General features: G+C 31.9%; 2 protein-coding genes across 3 annotated transcripts in view; one reads left to right on the plus strand and one right to left on the minus strand.

The window, feature by feature from the left end:
• Positions 1 to 5,012: 5,012 nt before the first annotated feature.
• On the minus strand, positions 5,013 to 8,416 carry lin (protein lines homolog). Its single transcript, XM_040720494.2, has 2 exons — positions 7,431 to 8,416; positions 5,013 to 5,967 (listed from the first exon to the last, which is right to left on the minus strand). The coding sequence occupies exons 1-2, from the start codon at positions 8,242 to 8,244 to the stop codon at positions 5,183 to 5,185; spliced, it is 1,599 nt and encodes a 532-aa protein (XP_040576428.1). The 5' UTR covers positions 8,245 to 8,416; the 3' UTR covers positions 5,013 to 5,182.
• A 730-nt stretch (positions 8,417 to 9,146) lies between these two features.
• Positions 9,147 to 27,975, plus strand: part of LOC121125245 (pyridoxal phosphate homeostasis protein) — a 71,095-nt gene continuing 52,266 nt past the window's right edge. Inside the window, exon 1 of one of the 2 annotated variants that reach the window (XM_071891314.1) lies at positions 9,147 to 9,732. In XM_071891314.1, coding sequence (XP_071747415.1) covers positions 9,514 to 9,732 — 219 coding nt within the window. In that variant the 5' untranslated portion in view covers positions 9,147 to 9,513. The remainder of the gene's footprint in view (positions 9,733 to 27,975) is intronic. The other variant, XM_040720401.2, reaches the window with a different exon arrangement.

Genomic DNA, 27,975 nt, shown 5'->3' on the forward strand with positions numbered 1-27,975 from the left:
TGAGTTAAAGAAAACAGCCCAAGCCAATCCCTTCAAGTCCATGAGGGCCCATGCAAGAGATATTGGGTTTTTACATCAGACTGTTAAGAGAGCTATAAAAAAAGTGGGGGGAAAGAGCCTTGTGAGACTGGAGAGGCCACTTTTGACACCAGGAATCAAAGAAATCCATCTCCACTATTGCAAGACTCCTTCGAATGAGCCTTTTGAGTTATTTTGAATTCTTTGTAACAACTTTTGGCCCTCCTCCAGCCCTGATGCTAACATCCTCATGCGCATGCGCCCCATGACGTCACTATAAATAAAAAGAGAGATATTTGCTTAACAAATCTGCTCTATTTTCCTTACAAATTTCTAATTGCCAAACCTTGTTCTATTAACATTAAAAAAAAAGGCTATAAGCTTCCAAAGAGTAGAATATCATCGCTATTAGATCATGAGCGAACACCGAGATTATTAGAAGCTCTTAAACGGTTTATCATTGCTTATCTCCCCGACGACTATCTTTATTTTGAAATAAAGAAATATGCAGTGAATTTTTATATCAGCTTTTTTCATAGATTTTCTTCCGTTAACTTTTGTAGGATTTAAAACAGTTGACTCCACCTATTATGAGCTCAAAAAGAGTATATACATGGGACTTTAATTTTTATATTAATTTATATAAATCAATTACTTTAATCCAATATAACAGTTGGCAATATCAAAAATACAGAAGGCCAGCTAGTATATGTTTTTTGCAAATATTTCCTTTCATGGCGTTTTTTTAATATAAAAAATATAACAGCGTATTATGTTGTCAGCTGTCAATGTTTATCCATATTAAACATTCCAATAAGTATTCTAAACGTTGATTAATTGAATTAAAATCATCTTTCGTTAAGTTATGATCAAATCCCAAGAATGATTCAATAATAACCCCATTTTGGGGAAAGATTGACCAACTACCAACTGATGTTGAGCATTTTGTTCCTGTTTCTTTTTTGATGAAAGGTAACGACGTGCTTGCTCTTTCATAAAAATGAAAATAACACAATGATTAACAGAAAAATAAAGCCATTGATTTCTGAAAGCTACAATTTTATGGAATAAGAAAAAAACTTGAACCCTATTTGATTATTATTATAAGTTAAAAAATACCAGTCCAGTGCATGGTCAGAAATAAAAATGACTGACCATAATTGCTCAAAATGTTTAAATAATCCACAAAATATCACTTATAAATAAAGTTTGAACGTCATTAGGGAACCAATCAAAGTACCTTCAAATTATAATTTCATAATTTATTTATCAAATTCTTATTTTTGGTCCACTCTACTGTATGCAACATACAATGTGAACTCAATAGTATTCCCTGCATTATGCGACATTATTTGAATCCCCGGCGTTTAATGGTTATTTTATACATAATATGTATTTGCTTTCCGCAATGAAAAAAACAACCAAAAATGGACACTTCAAACTAAACAGCTTGCTTTTGTGGATTGCTCACAAAAGGATTTGTTGAACTTTTAGGAGAGGTGAAGAAAAAAAAGGATCGATACTTGTATTTTCCTTTGGGAGAGAAAGAGGGGAGGGTGCTTTTGGACAAAAATTTGACATAACGTATTTTTGAAAGACTTATTTTTAGAAAAGACCTTTAAAAAAATAATAACATGATCCCAACAATAAATATAATTAATTGAAAACAGGGAATCCTTTCATTTTTTCCCTAGAAAAACGTTGTCATTTTGACAAATTTGTCAACAAGATTTCTTTTCAGCTCATTTCAAGCCCATTATTATAATATAGGGGCTAGACACTCTATAGCTCTGGGGATTTTTTTAGATCAATATAAGACATTCAGTTTAAAAACAAAAAAAATGTTGTAACCATTTCTTATTCTAAACTTCAGAAAAATGCTTATATGTGAGTAAAAACTAGAGGAAAACGATAATATTCTTATTTTAGGCGGTGACAATTAGAACCAAATATTACATAAAAGAAATAATCAAACTTTAGTTTTAAAGAAAAATAACACATTAAAACAACCTTGTTTTTAAAGATATTGAGGATTTAATTTAATAATGACTAGCGGGAGTACCCATATACTATTTAAAAGATAGTTTTTATTTCTCCAATCCAATTAACAGCACTATTATCTTCCAAAAATATATTACTCTTATCCTCTAACACAGAGGTGGTCAAACTTTTTAGAGTCTGAGTGCACTTACAATACTACAGATACTTGCTGGCACACTCTATACAAAATAGAACTGATATCTTATGCATGTAAGATATATAAATTCTAATAAAATTGATATTTGAAGAATGCTATGGAGTGCATCTGAAAAAGTTATGGGAACAGAGTCTAAGAACCACTGCTCTAACACTATGATTACGTAATATGAGCAGTAAGGCAAATTAAAACTAAATATATTGTATACAGCGATGTATCAAAATCAAATTACAGGATGTGATATCTAAATTGATACTAAACTGTACTGCTACCGTGAAGAGACACATTTTTAATTTCGTAGATAAAGGATAAACTTTTGCTTTATTTTTGAAGAAAATATTGTCATTACAATCAGGGTTGGCGTCAGCAATCCCTCAAAAGGGTCAGGTTTAGGGAGGACATTGGAGTCATTACTCATTAGCCCCGACTCCGTAATTAACTATAAAAAAATAGAAGCCCGTAAGACTACATTTTTCAAAAATTAATCAATATTTTCTAAATAAAAAGATAATTTGAAATTAAAGTATAATAAGAAATGTATTTTATGAAAAATGCTCCGTAATTATTTTCTTAAATAAAAGATTCCAAATTTATTTTCCAAAAAAAAAAATTCAAAATTATATTCAAATTAAAATCTGGTTCAACTGTCATAAGCCCTTCTTGATCGTTAAAGTAAGTGATTAAAGAGGCGGGGCTCTGCAGTGCACCAACTAGGGCTTCGTGAAGTTATTAAGAAATGTATCTTGTAAAAATAGTAAGATGGTCCCTTATAAAGCAAAAACAATATGCTGAGGGGCTCCGCAGTGATGTAAAGGTTGGAAATCACTGGTGTAAGCCGTGTTGGATCGATATATTTTTTACTTCAAATGAACAACTTGATATTTATTGTTCAATCTCACCCTGTAATTGTTTTCCATAAGTACCTGCAAAAGTATTATTGAATAATGAATATGATTACCAAACGAGGAACAGAGTCCGAATTCACAAGGATATCGAATCAACGATCATAAAGGAATCCATCATTAATAAATAACTCATTAATAAGTTAAAATTATTCATCAAACAAAAAAATATTTATAAAAAAAATGACTTTAGAGTTGAAACAATGTAAACAATTGCTAATAAGCTTCTTAAAAAAAATATTTTACATACATTTCTTAAAATAAAATGAAGCCATAAAAAATCCCTTTGAATAGTTTGACAAATTAGAAAAACAAAAAGTTATATAAGGAAGAGAGGCCAAAGGAGTCTCGAGTAAGGATTTATTTTAATAAATAGGTTATTAATTATTTATTTATACAGATTAGTGTTGTTCGGTATACCGCTACTATACATAGTAGTACCGGGGTACAAATTAATTAAAAACGGTACTATAGTAAATTGGAACTGATACCGGTAACATTGAGCAAGACAAATAAAGAGGTGACAAGGGCCGCTTGGAATACTTTAGTTAGGCAGACATATAATCAGGCTTGTAAGCGGTCCGCTATTTTGGCGTTCCGTTCAATTTTTTTCTTCGTTCATCGTTCAGCCATTATATTCGTTCTGTTCCACGTTCTAATCATAAGGTAGTACAGCAAATCCGGAATTCCACTTTGATAGTGTCAGGGAGGCTTCATTGGAGATCTAGGTTCCAAGATTTTTTAGCACAATATTTCGGTGAATATGTTTTAGAGAAAAACATCTTAGCTATCCTCACGTTTTATTAGATTAGCTGCAAGCAGCCATGAGATGAACAAAATAAACCAAAATCCCCCTCCGTATCTTGCAGTAACATAGGCAGGAATTACCTCGATGTCGATACTTAAATAGAATCGAAATCCAACAAGGGATTGAACTTATAACTCCCCCCACACACAAATCATCTGTCTTAATCCTTGTCTTTCACGCTGAGTGTTTCTTTATTTAAAACTATAATTTCAATAATAGTGATACCAGCTTTGTTAAATAAAAAAACCGTTTAGGTTGAAACGAGTCTTGCGCTCGTCTAAGGTCACATTTTTTACATAACTATATGAATTGACCTTTTTTATATATACATTTATATAAGCTCGAAAAATAAAGATACCAATTTTGGTACCGGAATCGCTAGAAAAATATTGACACGACCAATATGAATAAAAAGGACATAACTATATCATTGAATTTACTCAAATTAGGGTTTATACCTGAGTATCTTGTTTCTCTGAGTTTTAAACCAGCAATAAGTTCCTGGGATATACAGCATTGTATTATTTCATAATATACACTTCAATTAATTAATTAAAATTCTTTAAATTAAGAGTGAAATACATATTGGAGAGTCACTCGGTTTGATACTTAGAGAAAGGAAATATGGACTAGGAATCAGACCGAAAAACTCATACACGATCATTCATACATCAAATAAATGATTAGTAAACGCTTTTAGATTTGTACAAAATTTCCTTATTTCGCAATAAATTTGTGGCTTTTAGGAGCAGTATGAGATGTGACATTTCAAATTCTTATAAAAAGAGTTACATGGATTGATTTAAATGATGCGCAAGTTGACTTATAGCTCCACCAAAAATTAGCTCTTCCATCAAACTACTATTTAATATTTGTTTTATTCCGGGTAGGATCAGGTTACGGAATTACCAAACGGGACCTGCAGACTCTAAAAAACAACCCATGCACTATTTGTGCTTAAAATATAATCAAAATTATCTAAATTTCATAGTATTTATTATTTAACAACAGGATCCCGATATTTCCAGGGAAATGAGAAACTCTATTTCAAATGTTACTCAAGATATTAATAATATGTACTCAAAAATGAATCAATTTCTTTTTTTATTATAAACATAGAAAATGTATAAAATCAGTTGAGTTACTAGCTGCTTCACTTATGGATAAAAAACAAAAACAAATTAGATTTAATAATTATAAAAATAAATTATTCATTAATAAACAAGAAATAAACTTTATGAGGTCAATGATAACATCTTATTTTATAAGATGTTTGAGTAACTTATGGACAGGAGAAATATCATAAGGAAAGAGGCCTTTATCCGTTAATTTATCAATGGATTTCTTGAGATTTGATAAAATATGGTAAACATTTTGATACTGCTGCGTAGTTATTAGATCAATGCGGGATCCACGATTCAGGTACTTGAGAAATCTTAAAAAATATAACAAAAAACAAGTTTCATTCGATAAAAGAAAATCTAGCAAAACACTATGGTCCAAGGATATACTCTCTGAAAAAAGTTGAAAGGCAATTAAAGGACTCAAGTCCTCAGAGGAGATTTTAGAACCAATATAAATATCCAATAAACAAAGAAGTCCCTCAATTAATACGTCATCTTGCTCTCGAAATATTTTCATAAACATATGTAGGAAAGATGCATCATGCTGGAAAAGAAAAGTAGGGCGCATCCAGTTCGTCATGTATTCAACAATATCCAATATACTTTTCTCAATATTGACAAGATCTTGATTAATCATACTTTCTGCTCCGGAGCTTGCATCCGACTCTTCACTCGAGGAACAACACTGAGCCTCACGCACTAAAATGGCAATGGCTTTTAGGTGAAGTAAAATAAATTTGTGACCAAGAGATGTGTCCACTTTCCCTTCATGCTCCGTTTCATCGGCCAAGTGGCCAGCCATTCCAGGAGACAGGACCTTGGGTAGAGATATAGACGAATAATAGTCTTTAGATTTGGAGAGAGAAATTAATCGTCGAGATAAGGAAAATATGTCAGCAGGGATTTCATTTTGAAGCCCTAATCAATAAAATAATATTATTAGTAACCGTGAATGACAATTCTAATTAATTACTCAAAGGGCACCCGCATGTGCACCACATTTTTTTTTTTTTTTTGCATTGAGAAAAGATTAATCACAATACAGCAAGATAAGCAAGAAACTAATTTGAAGCATTTATATTTATAAGTAGTGTCTAACTTTTAAAGCAGCAATTTGTACTGAGTTACATCTATTTGATTAATTCAACCAAGACCAACAGTAATTTTAATTGCCTATAGTAAATAGAAATAATTATTTGAGTTTAGGTTTATTAACAAACACTTTGAACACTGTTGTGTAAAAAAAAAAATCATATTGTTGAATAAAAAAGTATTATTCGAAAGTATTCCTATGCTTCTAATGTTTTTCATAAAGATGCGGCTTATGTCTAAATAAGAAGAGTAATATTTACATACATTTTTCATTAAAGATATATGAATATAAAAAGTAATTTACATCATGGCTGACCCGAGTTTATTTCTACAAATGTCAATGGTCAAGTCCTTAGATATTTGAAACTATTGGTAGCCTTGCTATAGAGTTCATTGAAAACCAAGTGTTGAGTAAGTCCTAATTTAGACAGAAGACTCCATTCTCGGTCTGGTCCAGTTTAGTCCTACATATCAGTACTAAAACTTATAATGTTCAGTCCTTTACTCAAGTATACTTTTTTTTTTAATCAGTTTTACTATTGCCAGTCCGAAGGACCGACAGTCTTAAGGATCCGTCTAAAGGATTGATAGGACCGATCCTAAGACTTGCCTGGGCCGAATAAATAAAGACTAATGCAGCACTATATAAACCTATTTTTAAGAAAGTAGAGTTTATAATTGTTATTTATCCATTGCCGCTAGATCCATTGAATATCCTTCAACAATCACTAGTATAAAGACTCTCAAAATCTACAGATATTCAATATCAATATTAATATTCATCGATTATCAAGGGGAGGGTTGGGGTGAGCTTATTAATGACATCCTCTTCAAGCCAGAGTTGAAACTTTATGTAAAAAAATTAATGAGGGTACTTTCGAACGCCACTGTATATCAAAGCATTTAACTTCATAGTTACAATAACTGCTAACTCTTTTTCTAAAACTCCTTTTTAAGTTGGTGGATTCATATTGGAAAAAATGCCAACATGAGTACACTATTTTTGTTTATATAGATGGGTTAGCACATCTATCGTGCGTGTAGAAACAATATACATTGGATCGTTATAATATACACGGATATCAGGAGAAGAGTAGAACTTCATTTAATCAACTAACAAGAGTTAATATATATATATGTATACGCACGATAGATGAGCCAACCCACTTTCAGTTATATGTATATCCATGATGAATCTAACATGAACTTCAATTGTAAAATTTCATTTAAAAAATATAAATATTTATGTATATCTAATGTGTCAATTCACGAATACTAAAGATATATGCCTAGAGTAGATCCATAGCATAGTGCAGTATTCAAGACTTCTAACTCTTGTTTCCATAAAGACGGAGACGCGGCAGAGTGGTAGGGAGGAAGGAGAAGATAATTCAAATGCGATATATAGTTTTTAAATCCCGGATAGCAAGCATATGTATGTAGACGTACGAGTTGATTCCAAATGGTAATAAAAACATATTTATCCCGAATGAGGAGAGAGTCTGGTGAATAGAGTGTTCCATAGAGGGACTTCCAGTGATTAGATAGGAAATGCCCAATGTATTTGATGGACTGTGTTCGATGTGCATCGTATTCTCCTTGAGAAGGTATAGCGGCATCGCAGTGCGAGGTAGGTGGATCTTCTTCCTCCCCCCAGTTGAGAAGAGGTAGAAAGAAGGGCAGAATATCCGATGGATGAGGGAAGGATTGCAAAATGGATTTGCAGAGAGATTCGCATGGATGAGGATGACAGGGAATGACGTAGAGGAGTGGAAACAGAATGTTTTCCAGAGAGACTCGGAGGAAAGGGTCTTGAGGGGACTGTTCCTTGTAGATCTTATACAAAATGCAGATCAGCTCCACTTTAATCCGTTTGATACAAAATGCAATTTCTTGAAGGGAGCCGCAGAGGCGATCCCCACTCATGGCGGCCAATAATAGCCTCAAGAAGGAAGAGAGGCTCATGAGAGAGCAGGGGGAATGAGATTCTTGAGAGAGAGTGAGTTGAAGGAGTGAGATGACTTCCTTGGCGGAGCCACAGCAACATGCCTCTCCTTCCACCTTGGAAATCAATACACTCCAGGATTCGCAAGTGACGCACATCCTTCTATTTCAATCACTCCGATCCTTTGAGTTGAGCAGAATTTGAGAACCTTTTCCCATCTTCCATCAATTCATAGCACAAGGAGCACCAAGAAAGAAAGATTTTGGATTAGTTACGAAGAAGTGTTAGAACCATAACAAACATTGACGACACTTTACATACAATATTATTGTTATAAAAAAGGGAGAGCTCAAACAATGACTTCTATTATTGATAATGTCTGGAGTGAAACATGCCTGAGTCACTCAACCTCATATTGGGGTGGTCGTGTTGGCAAAACCTAATTGAGTTTGTACAATAGTACTATCTTCTTCATTCCTCAGCATCAGAGAATCGTTTGATAGTCACGTGCTACAATTTTTTTATCTTCCATACGTTTTTAAACTGAAGTAAAAAAAGTATTTGATTAAAAAAAATGCTTAGAGTAAGTGTTTCATGCTGGGAGGACAAAGATATTACCTATAACATTTTTCTAAGTCAATTAGAAAAAATTTACCATATATGAAGTTTAGATCGAAATCTGTTAAAATAAGAAAATATATTTTTGGTTTTTTTTTTTATTTCAGTTCAAAAATGTAGTCGTTGTGGAAAAGATATTAATTTTAGCACGTGGCTTCGCAACAATTCTTTGATGTCGTTGAATTAACAAGGGAATGACATTGTGCAAACTTAATTAGTCTTTGCCAATTGATTTTAACCATGAAAATACACTTCCTCCTCCTATACGAGGTTGAGTAACTCAGCCTTGTTCCACTCCAGATATTAATATAATAGCCAATAGGAGAATTCATTGGCTCAGATAGCTAGGATCAAATAATTAAAAAAAGAGATAGCCAAGCGAATAAAAATCCGCATCAGCTGTCATGAGAAGTTTTGTTAAGCACTCAACCTCTCTACTTATGGAATATTTGCTGAATATATATAAATAAAACATCCATTATACTCATTAGGATACAATAAACTCAGACAGCTTAAGCGATGTCCGCAATGCGAAAATGCATATTTTTCTTCCTAATTTATGCACTTATGACTCTAAATCCTCCTTTTAACCCTAATTTCCCTACTAGCTATTAGCCAGGCGCCTACGTATATGCTTATTTAATTTTCCCAAATTATTATTTATATTGATTTGTTTATTTTGTGAACCTGAAGTTAAGACTAAGATAGAAAACCTCATATCCAACAACATCTTTGAACGGAGTACATTACTCCTTATCCGACTCCGAACACATGTTTGTAAATACTTGCTGTAATTAGTAACTCCATTAATGAGAATATCTCTCCACAAAATGATGTCTTCCAGTGTTATATCAGAAAATCTCAAAGGGGTCTTAGAGAAAATCCGAGTGGCCTATGAAAACGCTCCTCCTCAAACCCGCCCTAAACTTCTACCAAACTTAATCGCCGTGTCAAAGACGAAGCCTAAAGAAAGTATCATCGATGCTTATAAAGCAGGTCAAAGAGTCTTTGGAGAAAATTATATTCAGGTAGATAATTTTTAGTTGATTCTTATTTTCCAAACTAGACGTAGTTTTTATTCATTGTAATTGTCATTGATTTTCCGGTTTATTATATTAGAAAATTTTTCATGGACCTTCTCTTATTTGATTCTATTGTAATCAAGGGTTACGTCCTATTTTTATATTATATACAAAATACAAAAATCTCAGAATATATTTAATAAAATATAAATTAGTATTTAATGACATGTTCATTTTTTTATCTAAATTATATCCACTAAAACCAAGAGAATTGAGAGTTTTAATACTATTACTTATTTCTTGTATTAAACAGTTATGTTTTGATTGCAAAGATGGTACCAAGTACAAAGGTACTTGTCCCATAACATAGAACTTATACTTGAGTATTCATGAAAAACGAGTACTTTTATACTTGGTTCAAAAATAGTACTCATAAATAATAAAGTACTATTTTACAGAAAAATATTTCACCAATTTCGTTTAAAAATGTGTTAAAAACAATGAATATTTTCATCTATTGTAATAAGATGATTAATTATCTCTTCTTCATTTTTGACGATCAATTGTCTTCTTTGAAAAGAATTCCACAGCTAACTTCCACTAATAAACTTCCTATAAAAGTGAAATAACTCATAAAATGGGATTAAGACGAAACAATAAATAAATATATTCTTCATATTACTTAAATACATTGCAGGTCCTTGTAAATTACTTAAATACCTCAAGCAAATAAGTCTAATACTTGTACTTAGAATTTCAATGAAGTACTTGTGATTGACTAAAGTACATTTAAAGGTACTTGGTTCCATCCCTGGTTGAATGTGTACTTTGTATTCTCGTAACTAATTGATTTTTTTTCTTTTTTTAGCAGTTCAAAACATATTTTATCTTCTTAGTGATAGTATATTTTTGTTTTGTTATCAATACCTAAATTAAGGGGGATCAATGGCCAATCCTTTTTTAATGGTAGACCAAAATATAAGTTATATAAAAGTATATTCACCTAGGTCAATGTTAATTAAATCCAATACTTTTGAAACGTTCAAAATAAAGCTAACTAAATTTACAAAGTGAAACACGATTTAAATATTTTTGTAGCCTTTTGTAGTTTATATGGGATGATGCATGATTAATTAAAGGGATTGATATCCCGAATATAAACATTACACGTTGATCCAGCGCGAAAACATGTTATCTTGACAAAAGCTTGAACTGTGATATTCAGCTTTCAAATATATGTTCGCCAATGTTGAAGCCAGGAGATTCAAACTTTGCTATCATCACTAACATAATCTAATGACTAGATTGTAAGTTTTTTAATTATTTATCCCTGTTATAAATACCAAATTTATCAAATAAACTTACTAAATAATACAATATTACAGGCAAAATATGTTAAATTCACCAATAAACTGTGCTATCTGATTTGGGTTCTATAATAAAGTTTACATTTCAAGGATATGTAATTATTTTATTAAACTAAGAGGTGATACAGTTTACCAAAAATGTTGTTTTAAACTATTGAAGTGTTGTATTGTTATAATTATATTTGTTAAAAATTAGTATTATGGATTGGACACCACTCTAGCTAATAGTCAGTGTAAAATAGACACAATTTCTCTGACGGAATGCAACACTGCATTGCAAATAAAAATTGACTATTAATCGATAGCAAATCATAAAGTTCAAATCCCCAAAGTTACAGGGGAAGAAATAAGTATTTGATCCTTTGCCGATTTGATAAAGATTTTATATGGGATTGAGGTTCGGAAACTGGCTAGACCACTCCATGACCTTAGTGTGCGTCTTCTTGAGACACTCATGTGTTGCTTCGCCCTTTATGTTTTGTGTTTTTGTCCTGCTGGAAGACCAATTACACGACCTATTTTCAGTCCCTGCCCTCAGAAGGAGGTTATCGCTCAAGATTTCCGCTCTTCGATTATGTAAAGTAATTTTTCCCCCTTAGCAGAGAATCACCCCCAAAATCACGATTATGTTTTCACTCTTATGCATGACGGTGAGAGTTACTTGGGATTATTCTTTTCGCATTCTTCCTCTAAACACTTTTTTTGTTGATCATGTACATGAACATATATTACTCGTAATTGCGTGCAAAAATTAATATTAATAGACCAAAATAAAATTGCTATTGGGTAATTAAAATGGATGGTACCTATATATGATAGTTTAAGACGAAGAAATGACATCTTGTACAATCTGCTAGTAGAAGTTCAACTTGTACACAACATTTGCATAATATCATATTATTATTTAAATGATTTCAAGAGATACCTGTTGTGTGTATGGGTATAAAAAGACTATCAAATAACTATGCTTTGCATACTCAATGTAATTTCAGGTCAATTTATGAAAAAAGGATTAGGGGATCAGTTACATGCTCTATTATATTACTAATTAATTATTATTTAGTGAGGAAGGAAGAAAGAAACGATGAGACATTGTAACTTGATTCACCTTGACACTATATATTCATATAATATATATTTTATCTTTTTGTTTGTAAGACGTTTTATATTGTTTGTAATAACGTGTAAAATCGTACTATAATATAAATTTAGTAACTGTTTCTACAAAGAACATTGAAATACGAATGATTTATTTGTATTTTAGATCCGCATGAGTGGAAGGAAATTCGTATTTACCTATGTGTAATATATGTATGAAAAAATCTCGTTCTATTTTTCTAATCTCATCAAATTCATAATTTTCCCCATGTGCTATCTCAAGTAGAAGGGGCTCTTGCGAGGTTTCGTGGATTTAGTCATTTGTTCCGTGAATAAAATATGAGGATAGATTATAGGGGAGCCTGAGGAATTTTGTAATAAGTCTTTTTTTCTTTTTTTTCTCGAACATCAAAAAAGCTACAGCAATAAAATGTACATCACAATTGTATTATATAATGCAGATTATTGTTTAAAAAAAAACCAATTATTTTTGTCAGATTTTCTTCAGGATATTGGACAAAAACTGTTTCAGGGGTAAAACTAGAGGGCACGGTGTTACATTACTAACACACAAAAAACATTATTTTTTTGTTGTTGTCAGCTGTCGATATCTCTGCTTCTTTTCCTCCAATCAGTCTTCTGATCGTTTTGATTGTCTTAATTATAATTAGCTCTTATCAAGCTGTGAATACTTTTCAACAATCCTTGAATAATAATTCCATGATTGGGAATAATTGACTAGCTACCAAAGGGGAATGAGCCTAGTAAATTAGCTTGTAAATAAGCGAGAGAGAGTGGCGCCGTATTGCAACAAAATAATGCAACTCCCTGAATTATCATTATCACATAGAAGAGACATCAGCGCCCTCTATACTCATATCATCCCAGGCTACAGAAAGTCACACTACCTTGCAGATAATATTTATTTTTCTGTTATATCATGTCCTATTGAGTTTGGGCCTTATTTATGGATCTTTTTTGGACAAAGGTTGCTCACGCAACAATAAAGGTAACACGTGAGGGATGTATCAGTTCCAAAGTTTTGACGTCCCGTCCTAAATTTTAAGGAGCCATCCGAATTGGACGTAAAATCCTCCTATACAACAATCTTTTAGAAATGATGTCATTATAAATCTAGCTTCTATACATTTAACAAGCCTAATTTACATTTTGATGCGTCCTAAATTCAATATTACGTCATGTGTGTTTAAGGGTATTTAAAGTTTGACTAAACTAATTCAATGGGTAATCTGAGATACTTTAATATAATATTAATGAAAATTATGTATTGTAGAGGGGGCTTTATTATTTTGGACGTTTTGTAAGGACCAATAACTGGGACGAGACGGATTTTAAGTACCTATAAACTCCTAAGTAAAAGTAGAGTTTAGGAGGATCATTATTTTATACAAAACTCACTCAGTGAGGAGAAGTTTGAGATATATTAATGCTCAATGGGATTTTGGGAGAGGCTACAGCCCCTCCAGCCCACCCCCTGATGACGTATATTGTGTATAATTTTGTCGATTCTAAGTCACACCACTTTGGGGTCATTGAGTCAACAACAAAAAGGTCTTAAAAATCTTTCCTGTCTCCCCTACTTTCATATTCATATATTAAGGCAGACGAATCTTATCTTTTACGAATAAATCTATTATTGGATTCAGATATCCTTCAAAGTATGCTGTCAAATATTAAAATATGATTACTCTGTATGCCTCAAGGATTTGTGTATAATTCGAGTTAACTATATGTATTTTGTCAATACATTGTATATATTTTATTCTCGATATTTTACTTCAATAATAATAACTATTCTAAAGTTTATTCGTCACAAAAAAGTGTTTGAATATATGTACATTTTTTTCTATTTAAAAATGACTCTATCTTTTAATCTGCATTGATAATACAGATTAATAATATTGGTTTAAATATTAATCTCTCTCTTATAACATAGTATGATTATTGTTTTTGAAGATTCACTTGCTACATTATTAAGTTGGAAATACAAATTTGTTGGATTAACAGCACCATTTATATCTTATTGGAATCATTTATGTCCCATTTAACTACAACTATGGATCTGACTCTACCTACTTCATTATACACATGTGGCCTGTCAACACAAAAGCAAACTAGAATGATTTTTCTCAAAATTGAGTATGGATTACATTTGTATTCTGATACGAATAGTTATTGTCAATTTCTATCAACAAATTTAAATAATAGGTCAAAAATTGACTTCAAATATTTCTATGAAACATTGGCTGTATCAGGGGCGTCCGCAGGATTATAAATATATATATATTTTTTTTTTTAATCCAAAAATAATTTTTTTAAAATAAATTTCAAAAATCAACAACTGTTCAAAAAAATTAATTTTTTGAATACAAAAATTTAATTCCAAAATATTACAATTTTTGGATTTTTTTTTTGATAGATCCATAGCTATTCACCCAAAAATTTCAAGAATCCACAGCTCTTGACAAATAATTACATTTTTTGGAAAAATATTTTAAGAATGAAATTTCAAATATTAATTTTTTTTTTATCCTAACCAAAAAAATCTACTGAAGACGAAAGGAAACAATTTTTTTGAATGTCTTGTCTAATTAAAATCATTCTTTTATTTTCTTAACGAAATAAAGACAAGATTAAATTAGACGAAGATGTCTTCCATTTCTGTTTATAAAATATTTTGATTTATCCTCCGCCGGCACTGCAATTTCCCCTTAAATGACACATAAATATCCGATCACAATAAAAGAAGTTGATTGAATCTTTCTCTTTTTTTTTTTTCAAATACACATTCTCCAAAATTTAGGTAAAAGGGGCTTTATTATACTTGAATGAGAAGTCTTTCAATATAACTACCTTTTATGTAACTCAAAAAGTACTCAAATATTCCTAATAACATATAGAGTCATTCATGTCTAAAGATTATTCATTAAGTTTTAAATAACACTGCTTTTATCAACTCAACAATCTTCTTTTTTTGTGTGTTTTATTTGAAGGCATATCCAAATATATCTAAAATATTTTCCTACATTCATACTTGTGTACTTATTCTCTTACTCACATAAATATAGTCTCTAACATTATCAGCTGTTTCTCTACTTGATAGGGAATGAGCGTAGTTGACTTATATTAGTTTGTAAACAAGGCGACATTGAGTAGCGCCGGTTTTTAATACAAGTCCCTATCTGAATAATGATTATCATTATCCGGCCAAGGACTACTAGCTACTAGCTAGATATACACTTAAGACGACGTAATGTTACGCAATACTAGCGCCCTCAATCAATAAGTATTTATATTAGCCAGAGCTACATTGAGTCATACCACCTTGCGAATAATATATAATTTTGAGTTTTCTCGTGGTATATTATAGAAAGAGATGCTGGTCATACGGATGTAATTCGGATCTATTTCAATTCAAACAGCTGCCTTCATTGTCATTTACATTATAAACAGTCCTACTGGTCATTAGCTTACAAATCTCAGTTGGGGTATGACCCGCACGAATTAAATGTGTGACTTTGATTAGTATGTCCGTCTCTGATGCCATTTTTAGCTCAATTAAAAAATAATAATAAATTAAGTCTGGGATTATTTAAGGTGTGTTTTTTTATTTGAATTTTAAAATATTAGTAAGTACTAAAGATTCTACATATTTTTATACTGATCAAGAATAAATGTATTTGATTACCACAAAAGTTCAAATTCAGATCCACTAGAACCCCATTCCCTGATAATTATGTCCAAATTATTGATAAATGTATAAAAAGATTTTTATAGGAATGGTATTTTTTTGTTATGTTTTAGATGTGAGTTTACCTTTGCATTGTAATTTATGAGATAAGCAATTGAAATATAGTTTTACTTGCGTATAAGAGAAAAAAAAATAAAAAACCTGGTTGTTGACATTTTGACGTATTTCATAGATACTAAGTAGCTCCGGAATGTTTAAAATTAATGCGCCTTACAACCACGGAATTTTGAACTTTATGAGTGTGGAAATTTTTAGTTTCGACCCCGTATAATGAATTTTGATGATCAGATTACTCTCAAATTACGTCTATGAGTCCCTTCTCTATAATTCAGGCATGACCTCAAAGTGAACATTTTCTTATACTCATCTCCCAAATCTTGTTTAAAATCCTTTAGATTTCAGCAAAATACCCCTCATAATTTATGTCAAACTAAAAAAGCTTCAATCTATTTCAAATGATTTAGACCAATTACATAGATTTCCAGAATTTTCAAATTTGTGAATATCTAAAGGATCTATAGAAAGACAAATTTGTCAACACTTATTAGTAGTTCTAACATTATTATTTATAAAACAATTTTGATGTTTGACCGCTGAAAAATTATGAATGGCGGGCGACAGAGGAATTTTAATTTAATAGACTCATCTCTAAGAATTTAATTTATTAATAGATATCTTTATTTAAACATGATTTTGTCATTTTAATCTTATTTAAATTATAATTATATTTGACGATTAAGATATTAATATGATTCTTTTTTGATAAATTGATCATTTTAATTATGATTCATTTGTTATAAAAAAATATATGTATGTTTACGGGGTGACTCATATGTGTTTGATGTTGAAAACTCGTAAACAGTTCGTCTGACAAAAAATATATATTATTAAAACTTGTTCAACAACCCAATTGGCACATTTCAATATTTTAAGCAGAAAATTATAGGTGGCATGGATCTGGTTGATCTTGTTCTTGATGAAGAAAAGAAAACACGTTTTTTTCTCGTTCAAAATTGGCTTTTTTAAAATTATTATCTGCTTTATAAAGTGGAGTCCCATAACATTTTTCAAGCCACTTTTGCTTAGCTTGAACAGCATACAAAAAGCTGTATAAATTTTTTTGTACTTAGTACAAAAACTCACAAACTAAAGAACAGGTTATCATGAAATTTTGACAGCGGCCCCTTGAAGGTTGGTACTAACTGAAAATTAGGTTAAAAAAAAAAGACGCCATCTATGTGTGAATTCCATGAATTTTCAACCCATGTGCTTAAATAATCAATTACATTTCAATCATCTGGGGAAGAATGTGGGAACATTCCTTTGCTCAAACGTACAAGATCGCTGACAACCAATGTTAAATTTGCCGAATGGTCTCTCAAGCCAAAGTTTCAAGGGAGATAATTATGAGAATTGTGACCTTCTGTAGTTTTAATCCTTTTTAATCGTTCCATATTAATATTAATAGATCTATTTATTTATTTCAATAAAAGTATAACACACAATTATAGTTCATGCTATACTTAATGCTAGGATAAATGTTATGAAATTAAATACTGGTGGTGTGTAAACATAAAATCAATCTTCAACAGAAGTCGAGAATAGGAGAAAAATTGTATTTAAATTTTAGCTGTAGTTTAGATACTTATATTGGTCCCAAAATATATATATATGGAGCCCCCCATACCCCAAAAAAAAAGAATTTTATATATTCTTACTAGAAAATGTAACATTTGACTTTTTTTTCAAAAAAATATTTGAAATTTAGTTAAACTTTTCAAATCTTTTTCCACAAAATTTAATTTTTTGGTTAATAGCTATTGATTTCTGAAATGACATTTTTCTCCCAAAAATTTAATATTTGAATTTTTTTTCCAAAAAAATTTATATTTAAAATTTAATTTTAGAATTTTTTTCCCAAAAACTTAAGTTATTATTCAACAGCTCTGGATTTTTGATTTTTTTTTCCAAAAAAATTAATTTTGTAAAAAAAAATTTCTGAAAAATTACAAGCCTCCGCCCCCCAATATAATCCTTGGGACGCCCCTGATAGTAATCACTAGTGTGACTCTAGGAAAAGGGTATGTGTAGCCCTCTATAAATCATTCTTCAAATTATCAGAGATACCATGCTGATTTCGGTTTCTTTTTTTAACATGCCCGATATACAATGTATAATTATATGCTCTTGCTTGATACGGAGTGGGGGGGATTGTGTTTATTTCCTATCTCACATAATTGTGGTTAGCTAATTTAACATTCTTCATATGTTCAGGTTTTATTATCAGGTTTCTATTTTTTTTTTTACATATGCTTTCCTTGTTTACTTATATTCCTTTGTCAACAAAGTGAACAAGGGTGGCGCCGTCTTGTGGCAAAATGATGCAACTCCCTAAATGCTGTTATTATTTTATAAAAAATAACATTTACGTATGTCAAAATTCTTCTAAACATTCACAAGCTACAGACTATCACTTGCGGATAGTATATATATATATATTAAGTCTCCTCGTCCCCTATTGGGTTGTAGATCCTGAATCTGAATAAAATATACAAATGTACTTCAGCGTAAAAATTGGGAAAACTCTCAAACTTATTCATTTTTTCATTCCACCCATGGTTTTTGAATTGGAAAGGCTTCTTAATTGTATGTAATCTTGCACAAGGGTAGTTGAGGAACTTGTTCTTGTAGAGGAAATAAAAAAAAACTATTAACAAGGAAATATATATGCATATACGACGTAATTAAGTAGTCCCTAACATACGTAGAAGGTCTTATTAGCAGTTACTAATTATACATATTATGTGCATAGGACTGTTGTTACACTTTTTATATGCATAATTACGTACGTTTAGTGTTGTAAAGAATGTCCCCTTAGTCGCGTGCTGAATTTTTGTAGTTGGTAATCTGAGCATCCGCTATTGACTACGGGGGGATGCTTAGGTTTGTAAATCGTAAGGATTTTCGCTATGTTGGAAAAGAAATCGGATAATTTACAGTTTAAAGAATATATGATAGGAGAGCAGTTTAGTCTTCACGACGTTTCGCTGAATTAGCTGCGAGAAACTGTAAGAGGAAGGAAATAAACACAAATCTCACCCTGTATCTATTACCCTTATAACTTTCCAATAGATCTTGAGTCTGACTCTTCCTCATTCGTGATATTACTTTATACCTAGATGAGATGTTCTCTTCTCAAGAAGGGAAGAATAAGGATAATTGCCTCAGAAATATAAATACAAACACCCTTTAGGTTGCCAACAGCAAATACAGTTACACGCCATAAAAACCTTAGGATTTACAACTCTAGGGATAATACCCTCTCAATAAATCATTGTAGGGATATTTATTGTTGTTTTAATCTTTTTAAAAACATTGTCAAAGATTTATCAAAAGGACCCCTGCAAAAAAAACAAAACCCTCTTAATAACTGACTTTTGTTTCATGCCTATGCCTGAACAGTGTTTTATAATTCATAAATCTTTTTACAGTCGAAAGTAACTACGTTTGCATGTGTTTCTGAAACATGTAGAGGACCATTGATTATTTTTCGGGAATTTATAAGTAGTTTTGTGTCGATCCAGTCGAGTTGTAGGACCGCTCCAAAATCTCCAAAAACGTCAATGGTTTATTAAGTCAAATGAGAACAAATGTAAAGAAAATTATGTTTTAATTATAATGCAATATAATACCTTTCTCCGAGACACAGGTTTTTGTAAGTGGTGGGTCAAATATGAATACAAAAAGCACATTTTCTAAAACTATCTGTTCCTACTTTAACAAAGAAGTCATTTGACAAATTCCTTACTAAAATAATATCTTACCCAACTAAATGAGTCAAAGTAATTAAAATATATATTATGTACTTATTTATTGTGTTAATCTAAAACCTATTTAATTATTTTGCAAGATATCCGAAAGAATGTTTAAATAATCATTTTTGTATATTTTTGGTAGATTAATAGCTTTGTACTCTTGATATTGTATGATCGATTAAGTCTTAGATTAAGAAAAATAGTAGGAATTATTTTACAAAAATTACATTTATTTTTTAATGACTTTCATTAAGAGGTCCATGTTGGACTTATGAGCTCAAGGGCGTCAGAACTAGAGTTGGATCACTCTAGAAATTATCGGGCTACGAAGGTCAAAATATGAGAATCTATACAATTTAGGTAATTCAATATATGTATATATGTACTCATGAGAGCTAAATGATGAGGGTTTGCTCATATATTGATCTCCAGCCATTTCCATGGAATACTCATAATTGTTACTATTAGAGGAAATTTCTTGGTCGTTTCTGTCGTATAGGAGAGAATAAGGGTCCTTGAGATCCATTGTATTAGAGTTTAAAAATGAAAATATCGCTTTATGTCCTCATAATATTTCCTCATTTCTGGAGGACAGTAATGAATGTTATCATTAATTTTGTAAGTACTTAAAAATAATTAATAACATTATCGTCAGCTTATTTTTTATAAGGTGTCGAATCGAGAATGACGTCATTGATAAGTTGTAGAGGAATTATTTTACGTTTGAAAGTAATGTCGGGTTGGGCTTTTCAGGCTTGTAAAACTTAGGTTCGGACGGGGGCTTTCGGGCTCAGGCCTAGACCGAATCCACCTCTAGTCGGAACTCATTCATAATTCTATATTGTTCAATGCACAAAGATTGTGGTTGCCGGGATATAACTCCTCCCATAACTTTTGTCATTAATATTTATTCAGCAAACATATAAATAAAAAGCGTTTAGGTATTAGTGTTGAGACCGATTTTTTCAAACCCGACAGTTCAGACTCTAGACCCTAATTTAATTGTTTTCAAATTGTGGACCGATGTTATGTCCACTCCTGATTTATGAGTTGTACAATTAGTATGATTTACGTTCCACGTTAAACTTAATAGGACGTCATTGAAGGTGGATCTTCACAATTTGTTAACACATCTAACGTCATTAACAATTAATCTATTTTGAATATGTCTAGAACGAACTTTAAATTAGACCAATCCAAATTAGAGGTGGATCGGCTAGAAAATATCGGGGGATGAGGTGGCAAAATATGAGAGTCTATACATTAAAAGTCATTTCCCCTAATTTCAAATCGAAAATGACGTCATCGATTAGTTGTAAAGGAATTATTTTACATTATAAATAAATCTGGGGCGGGAAAGTTCGTGCTTTTGAGGTTTGGCAAAATAAGGTTTGGACGGGGGGGCTTTCAGTCTCGGACATAGACCAAATCCACCTCTAATCCAGGCCGAATTCTTTTGTGAGACTGATTCAAAATAAACTTCGTTAGTGGACCAAATAATAATTACAGTGAAATTTAAGTGGTTCTTTGTATATTTTTAGAAGGAAGAATACATTTTTTAAATAGTGTTACCAATAATTTATTTTCAATTCTTATTCTATCACTAATGTGAGCAGTTTCTCTCTCTTTTTTTTATAGATAGAATCCTTGGTTCTCATTTTTTAATGTTATAACCCAATTGAACTTGCAACAAGGGACAAACGAGCTAATTTTTGATGGAGCTGGGAGTTGTCTAAATGTGATATACACAACACGACTCGGGGGCTAGAAGTGTACTTGCGCAGCTCATATCAATAAAATAGCAAAAAAACATTTAATTTGAGTGATTCTTTCATATGTATTAAACGTTTAATTTAGTGTCAATTATATGATTGTGATGCAGTTAAATTTTAGTTGCATTATGAAATAATCAAATGCTGGATTTCCCTGGTATTTTAAATGGCGTAAAATCACTGTAAAACGGGATCTTGAGATCTTATATAGAGTAGTGAACAAACTACTATGTCGTGCCTTGGTTTGGCGAATGAAGGAACCCTTACAAATCTTCAAAAGCCTGTGTTTTGAGCTTCAAAACATGGGATTTTTATGGATATATATTTTGAATAATAGTATTTAATAGTAAGGTGACCAGGCGCTCCCTTTTTAGAGGAGTGCTCTGGTTCGTAAGCTTCCCGAAAATGTCCCAACATTCTGGGGCATAGCTAACCTTATTAATCAGTCCTTTAGACATCATGCATTAAGCAATTCTTTTTAATAGTGTTGATTGATTCTAGCTAGTTCCGCTTTAAGTATCTTGGTTCCGATGTGACCAAAGGGACGGGAATTGTAGTATCTTAGAGTTTAAGTAAGAGTTTCCATAAGGAAGAAGATTTAATAGGATTTGTGGTGCATACATTCATCCTCTTTAATGGGGTATGTACATTGTTTACTTATATTCAGAAGGAATTGCCGTCTTGTGGGAAAATATTGTAACTTTCTGAATGTGAATATTATTTAAAAAGAAGAAAATAACATGTACGTGTGTTTCTCAAATAGTCAAATACTTCTGAGGATCCGCTATTTTTAAAACAACAAGCTACAGACTCTCACACCACCTTGCGGATAATATACAAGTTTTTAGTTTGCTGGACTGTCCTATTCTTTTTTACCCCTTAGAAGAGTCATAGTGTATTAATATTGCCTTGAATTGTGTTCTATTAAGGTGGGAGAGAATATTTGTACATAGGTGAAAGCTTGGGCTTGATAAAACCCGGCTTGTTAGTATCACTAAGTAAGTAGAACTAACATCTCTCTTGGCCGCCGCAACGATGAAAAGCTCTCATAATATTTTAGAGTAATAAGTAAGAAAAACAAAAACCCGAATACAACAACATTATTATGTCAAAAGAATGAGATTTATCCCTTGGTATATTATTCTATATAGTCCATTAAGATGTCTGAGAAAATGTCTGTCTCGTGGATAAGTGTAATTTGAACTCTGACGTATACGTACATATATAGTTGATCTATAATAGTACTACTTACTCCATGTATTGTATACATTTTTACATTTAAATCCCCCTCAAAAAACACAAAAAAAAAGAAAGACTTTTCTTTGCAATCTGATGTTTCAACATACGTAAATATATGATATTTTCATATAAAAATCTGTTTACGTCAGTCTATATACAACATTTTAAAATTATTAACTCCATATTTTTACACTGAGAAAATATACTCTTATTTGATGGAACTTCGAATGTCTACGTGTTTAATACATGTAGTGCCATAGAGAAAGATATACACGAAGATGAAAACTGGATCTCGATTGGCAGTTCGGCATTTTAAGGCTGAAGTAGACAAATGTATACAAATTGCAGCAATGAACGTGAGCTATTATGAACATTTATTGCTACACATCATATAAAAACATACAATCAGTAGGAACACATGTAAAAATAAATCTGGGTACCTCACAATAGTCTGCTGGATTAGGTATCCTTTTGCAGTCCGTAATTAACGTGTGGTCTAGGGATCGTCCATTGTTCAGCCAGCGCCGATATTAGGATTCATTAAGAAACTGGAGAGGGAATGTCCTCGAAAAGGTTGAATATTGTCTAAAAGCTATGTCCTCTCAATCATAAATTTAGGGCATTCATAAACCAGATGAAGTGGTTCTTCATCTCTTAAAGCACACCCACGACATAGTGGGCTAACTTCATGGTGCATAAGGTGATAGAGTCAGTGTAGGAAACAATGTCCAGAGGTAGGCTGAACCAAGGAGTTCAGTTTTCCTTTAGAAAAATCCCAGAGATGCTTCCACCTCCCAAGTCTTACTCTTTGGAGTATCGCACGGCTTTGACGGGAATAGTCAAGGCCATTTGTCTACCTAAGGGTTCGATATCTTCTCCCTAAGAGATGCCCGCGGGATACCAACAATTTGTGTAGGAGGTTGATCCAGAGCTCCAGCTTTGGCGCTCATATCAGCCACCTCCCTGTGACCTCTTATCGGATGAACGTCAGCTAATGCTCTTTCCTCCCTTTTTTATTATTATTTTATAATTCGTGGTAGCTAATATCTCCCTCTAAAAGAAGAATTATCATCTATCTATGGTGTAAATTGATTAAAAATATAACAAATACAGGGTGATGACTCAAAAGTTATAATTCTCTTCGAGGCAGTTTAGCCTCAGTTCTATAAGTCTGAAAATTATGTACTTGGCGCCATAACAAATAACTGATAAAAAGATACCATTGAATGTATGTTTTGTTTTTGTGCGATCAAAAATGTCCGAGCAACAAACAAAACGGCAGAGGGTGTGCGATCTCCTCCACGCACATCATTTAGTCTGACAAGAAGATCTTCACAGTGGACGCTGTTCTGAACAGGAGAAATGATTGCTTCTTAGCTAAATCAATAGCTGAGGTCAAGTGCACCTTCAGTACCAAACATCCAGCTGAGTTCATGGTCCTCGGCGTTGTGGCGTTCGACGGCAGCAAGAAGCCTCCCTACTTATTCAAGCCCAATAAGAATGTCAACACGGACGTCTACTACAAGGTCCTCAGGTACCATGTCTTGCCATGGTTGCAGAGCACGTTCCGCAGAGACAACTATGTGTTTACTTAAGACGGTGCCCCGGTACACATGTTCAAGAAGGTGCAGCATTTCTTCATGGAGAACATGGCTACCTTCTGGCCTCCTTCTTCCTCACCCGACGTGAATCCCCTGGACTTTGTTGTTTGGAGCTTCTTGGAGGCAAGACAAACAAAACTTCTCACTCGAATGTCGATGCCCTGAAGCCCTTGAGGAGTTGAACAACTTGCCCTTGGACTTCATCAGTACCCCTTTTGTCAGCGGATATATTTGCTCTATCATTCGGCCATCTGGTTACCTCTATATATTTCTTTTTCAAAATATGATTTAGAACAATCAGAAATAGGTTTTAAAAATATATCCCTAACATATGTTTATATTGATTAAATTTACAAATGCGTTCCAGGGTTCAAGATTTAAATCATAACTCTCTATATCCAAAGAAGTTATTTATTTTTTATTAATTTCACAAACTTTTTGCTATCTATGAGTTTCAAAGTGTAATTATTTCATGCAGATTAAATTCTCAAATTGGTTCAGAAATGCAATAATAAGGTATACAAAGGAAGGCAAAAGCTTAAGCTATAGGCTTCTTGATTGGTAAAGATGAAGTGATTTATGCGGAATAAGAACAGCCTAATAAATTATTCAAAGTTTTCGTTTGTATCTTCTATCTTGAAATTACTCCAGACTAATTTGCCCAATGATGGATCCTTTTTAATAAGGTTATTTGTCTATTTTAAATCAAAGGTCTCTTGGCAAACTTTGCTTTAAAAAAAAAAAACTAATTTTATCAAATTATGCTCTATTCAAGAAAAGTTATAAAAAACATTCTGTTAAAATTGTCAAATTTTTGGGGCTAAACATCCTCAGTATTAATTTAATACCGAAAATACACAATCAACAGGCTTATATTGTTATAGGGAGGGGATTTTTGGAGAGTGCGAGAGAAAGCGGGAGCGAAACCAGTGGTATTATTGAACATCAGCTACCTCTGATATAATTATATATATTTTATTATTACTTTTTAAGACAATTTACACCAAAGATAGAGGATAATTATATTAACACCTACGGTAGTTTCTTCTCTCAATTACCTTTAAACGTCCTCAAAGTTTTATATTTAACGATTAAAACACGAATTAAAAAAACCCAAATAAACCCATGTATTTTGCATTTCTTTTCTCTCTCAATCAGCTTTAAATGCCCTCAAAGTGCTATATTTGATGGTTGAAGCACAAATTTCCATCTAAAAACATATATTTTGGATTTTAAAAAACCAAAAAAAAAAAAAAAGACCAGATTAATCTAGTAAAGGCTCTACAGCCCCCGGGGATGTAATTGTGCTGGTGTATTTATGACTTGATCTGTTTGCAAGTTGCTGATCCTTAAATAGTTATAATTATAGACGGATCCATAATCTGAGTGAATTGAGTTGTGGTCATCATGTTCGTCTCTACGTGTCTGAGCGGTGGATAATACTTTCGTCCAATGAAATTTCGTCGAAGAATTAGTCATCATTTTTATATCAATGTCATTTGTCCTACAGAGTATTTGCATGTGACGTCAGCATTGTTGATGTCGGCTATTTTGCGAAAGGTATAAGAACAAAAAAAAATCATTAATATTAAGTAAAATAAATGAACTATTGGATGTCAAAAAGGGACCAAGAAATAAAAGGACTTACTGTCTATCAAAATTTAATTCCTCTATTGCATGGGTATAAATCTAGCCATTTTAAGGGATTTTAAATACATATTAATTGAATGATATTCAAATATCAGTGTATGTATATCATTGGCATCAATTAGTATTTAATGTAGGTGTTTAGTTTTATTTTTCCATAAACCCATTTGATGAAGTTTCATAAGTAATAACTGGAAATTTGTCCACTTTATGTTGTAAAAATATCAACTTTGACTCTCCAAGATGGGGCCTTCTTCAATTATAATGGCATTTATGACGTTTGTTAAACCAAATTATTGAAAAATGAACGAAAAAGAAGACATGCACCAACTATTTTCTCCTTTTCTAATCGCTAAACTATGTTTTTTTCCTATACAAAAATCCCATCCCTACCTATATGGTACAATTGTATATTTAGGTACATAATAATATTTACATATGTATAATATATACTTAACATGTACATTCATATTTCTTCAAAGTACTTGATTGTATATACCTACGTACATATGTATGTGAATAAAAAAAAATTGAAGGATTATCAAAATCCACGTAATCTTTAGAGAATTTCCTTTACAAATAAAATACATAATACACATTCATTAGGGTGAGGCTCATGTCCCAACTTTATCTAAGTTAGCTCTACCAATTTTTGGGACTACTCTGTTGTGTGTAGGGACATGGGTTTCTTTTCCGATCTCTTGCTTTTCCGAGATTTATTAGGTTTTTGCACGTATTTTATAGTATAAATATATATTTAGACAGAAAACATCGGTCATTATTTTATTTTTAGCATTGGCACACAAAAAACTAAAAGTTTGTCCTCAATTTCTCTACAAAAATGTGTCACACGGAAACGTTTTTTGAGGGAAATGCAGAATATTTATCCGTTTCGGGCTTGTATCCACTTGAAACTAATATTATTTCATAATATAAGTTTCATTTAATGGGTATAACTTACAATCTTCCCAAACTTCAAAGTTTTCTTTCTATCTCGAAATTGGAGATCGTGTTAGCGGAAAGTTGAAATACAATCATTGCAAACTTTTAATAATTAAGAAATGACTTTGTGAAGCGAATCATATATTATAATTCGAGTAGGAGAATGGGATCTCGACTTTTTTCATAATTGGCACAAGTTATTACTGCGGTTTCATTTCTTAGTCCACGGATCAACTCCGAGCCCCCCAACTCGATACTCCCTAAGGGACAAACTCATGGCTTCCTCCACATAATGATACCTTCCATCTACTTTCAAGATCCTCCAAAGTGTTAATTGTCCCATTAACTTCCTACACCAATAATTATTTATCCTTCTCTTTGCGAAGTTCTTTCCTTATTATTAAAAGATTGCGATGATTAATATGACGCACGGCAAATTGACAGCCAAACATAATTTAATTTTATATAATTAAATAATTTCATAATATAAGTTTCATTTAGGCCCCCCCGTCCACAGGGAAATGTTTTCCGAGGAAGGACGTAAAATATTTATCTGTCTTGTATTCGCACTTCAATCGATATTTTTGTAAAACAGTTTCTAGAGATGAAGAATTTGACAACGCCGCTTATACGTAATTAACTTGTATGACCAATAATAATTATCAATCCTATTGATATGGTTAACCATCTCGGATTAATCATTTTCTTCCTCGTGTGAATGCAAGACTTTTTAAACCGAAAAAAAGAACTACAGCATCGTTTATAAATGTGGCCGTTGTCTTAATTATGTATACTTTAATAAAATTAGCTTTTTAATCGCTTACTATTTAATTCTTTTTGTGCGGGTGGGATCAGGTTATGGAATTCCAAGAAGCTGGACCTGAGAGCTTAAAAATCAACTGCTGCACTATTAGTAATAATGATTAAATATAGGACATGATAATTGAGAAGATATAGATATGGGGGATAGAAATTATTATTTCTGCTTAAGATATA

The sequence above is a fragment of the Lepeophtheirus salmonis genome, chromosome 10 (assembly GCF_016086655.4).
Source record: "Lepeophtheirus salmonis chromosome 10, UVic_Lsal_1.4, whole genome shotgun sequence".
Lineage (NCBI taxonomy): Eukaryota > Metazoa > Arthropoda > Copepoda > Siphonostomatoida > Caligidae > Lepeophtheirus > Lepeophtheirus salmonis.

Coding starts and splice junctions, on each gene's coding strand:
- lin (XM_040720494.2), bottom strand. CDS start 8,244: ATGTGCGTCACTTGCGAATCCTGGAGTGTATTGATTTCCAAGGTGGAA. Junction 5,968..7,430: donor ATGCTATGGATCTACTCTAG/GCATATATCTTT, acceptor TTTATTGATTAG/GGCTTCAAAATGAAATCCCT.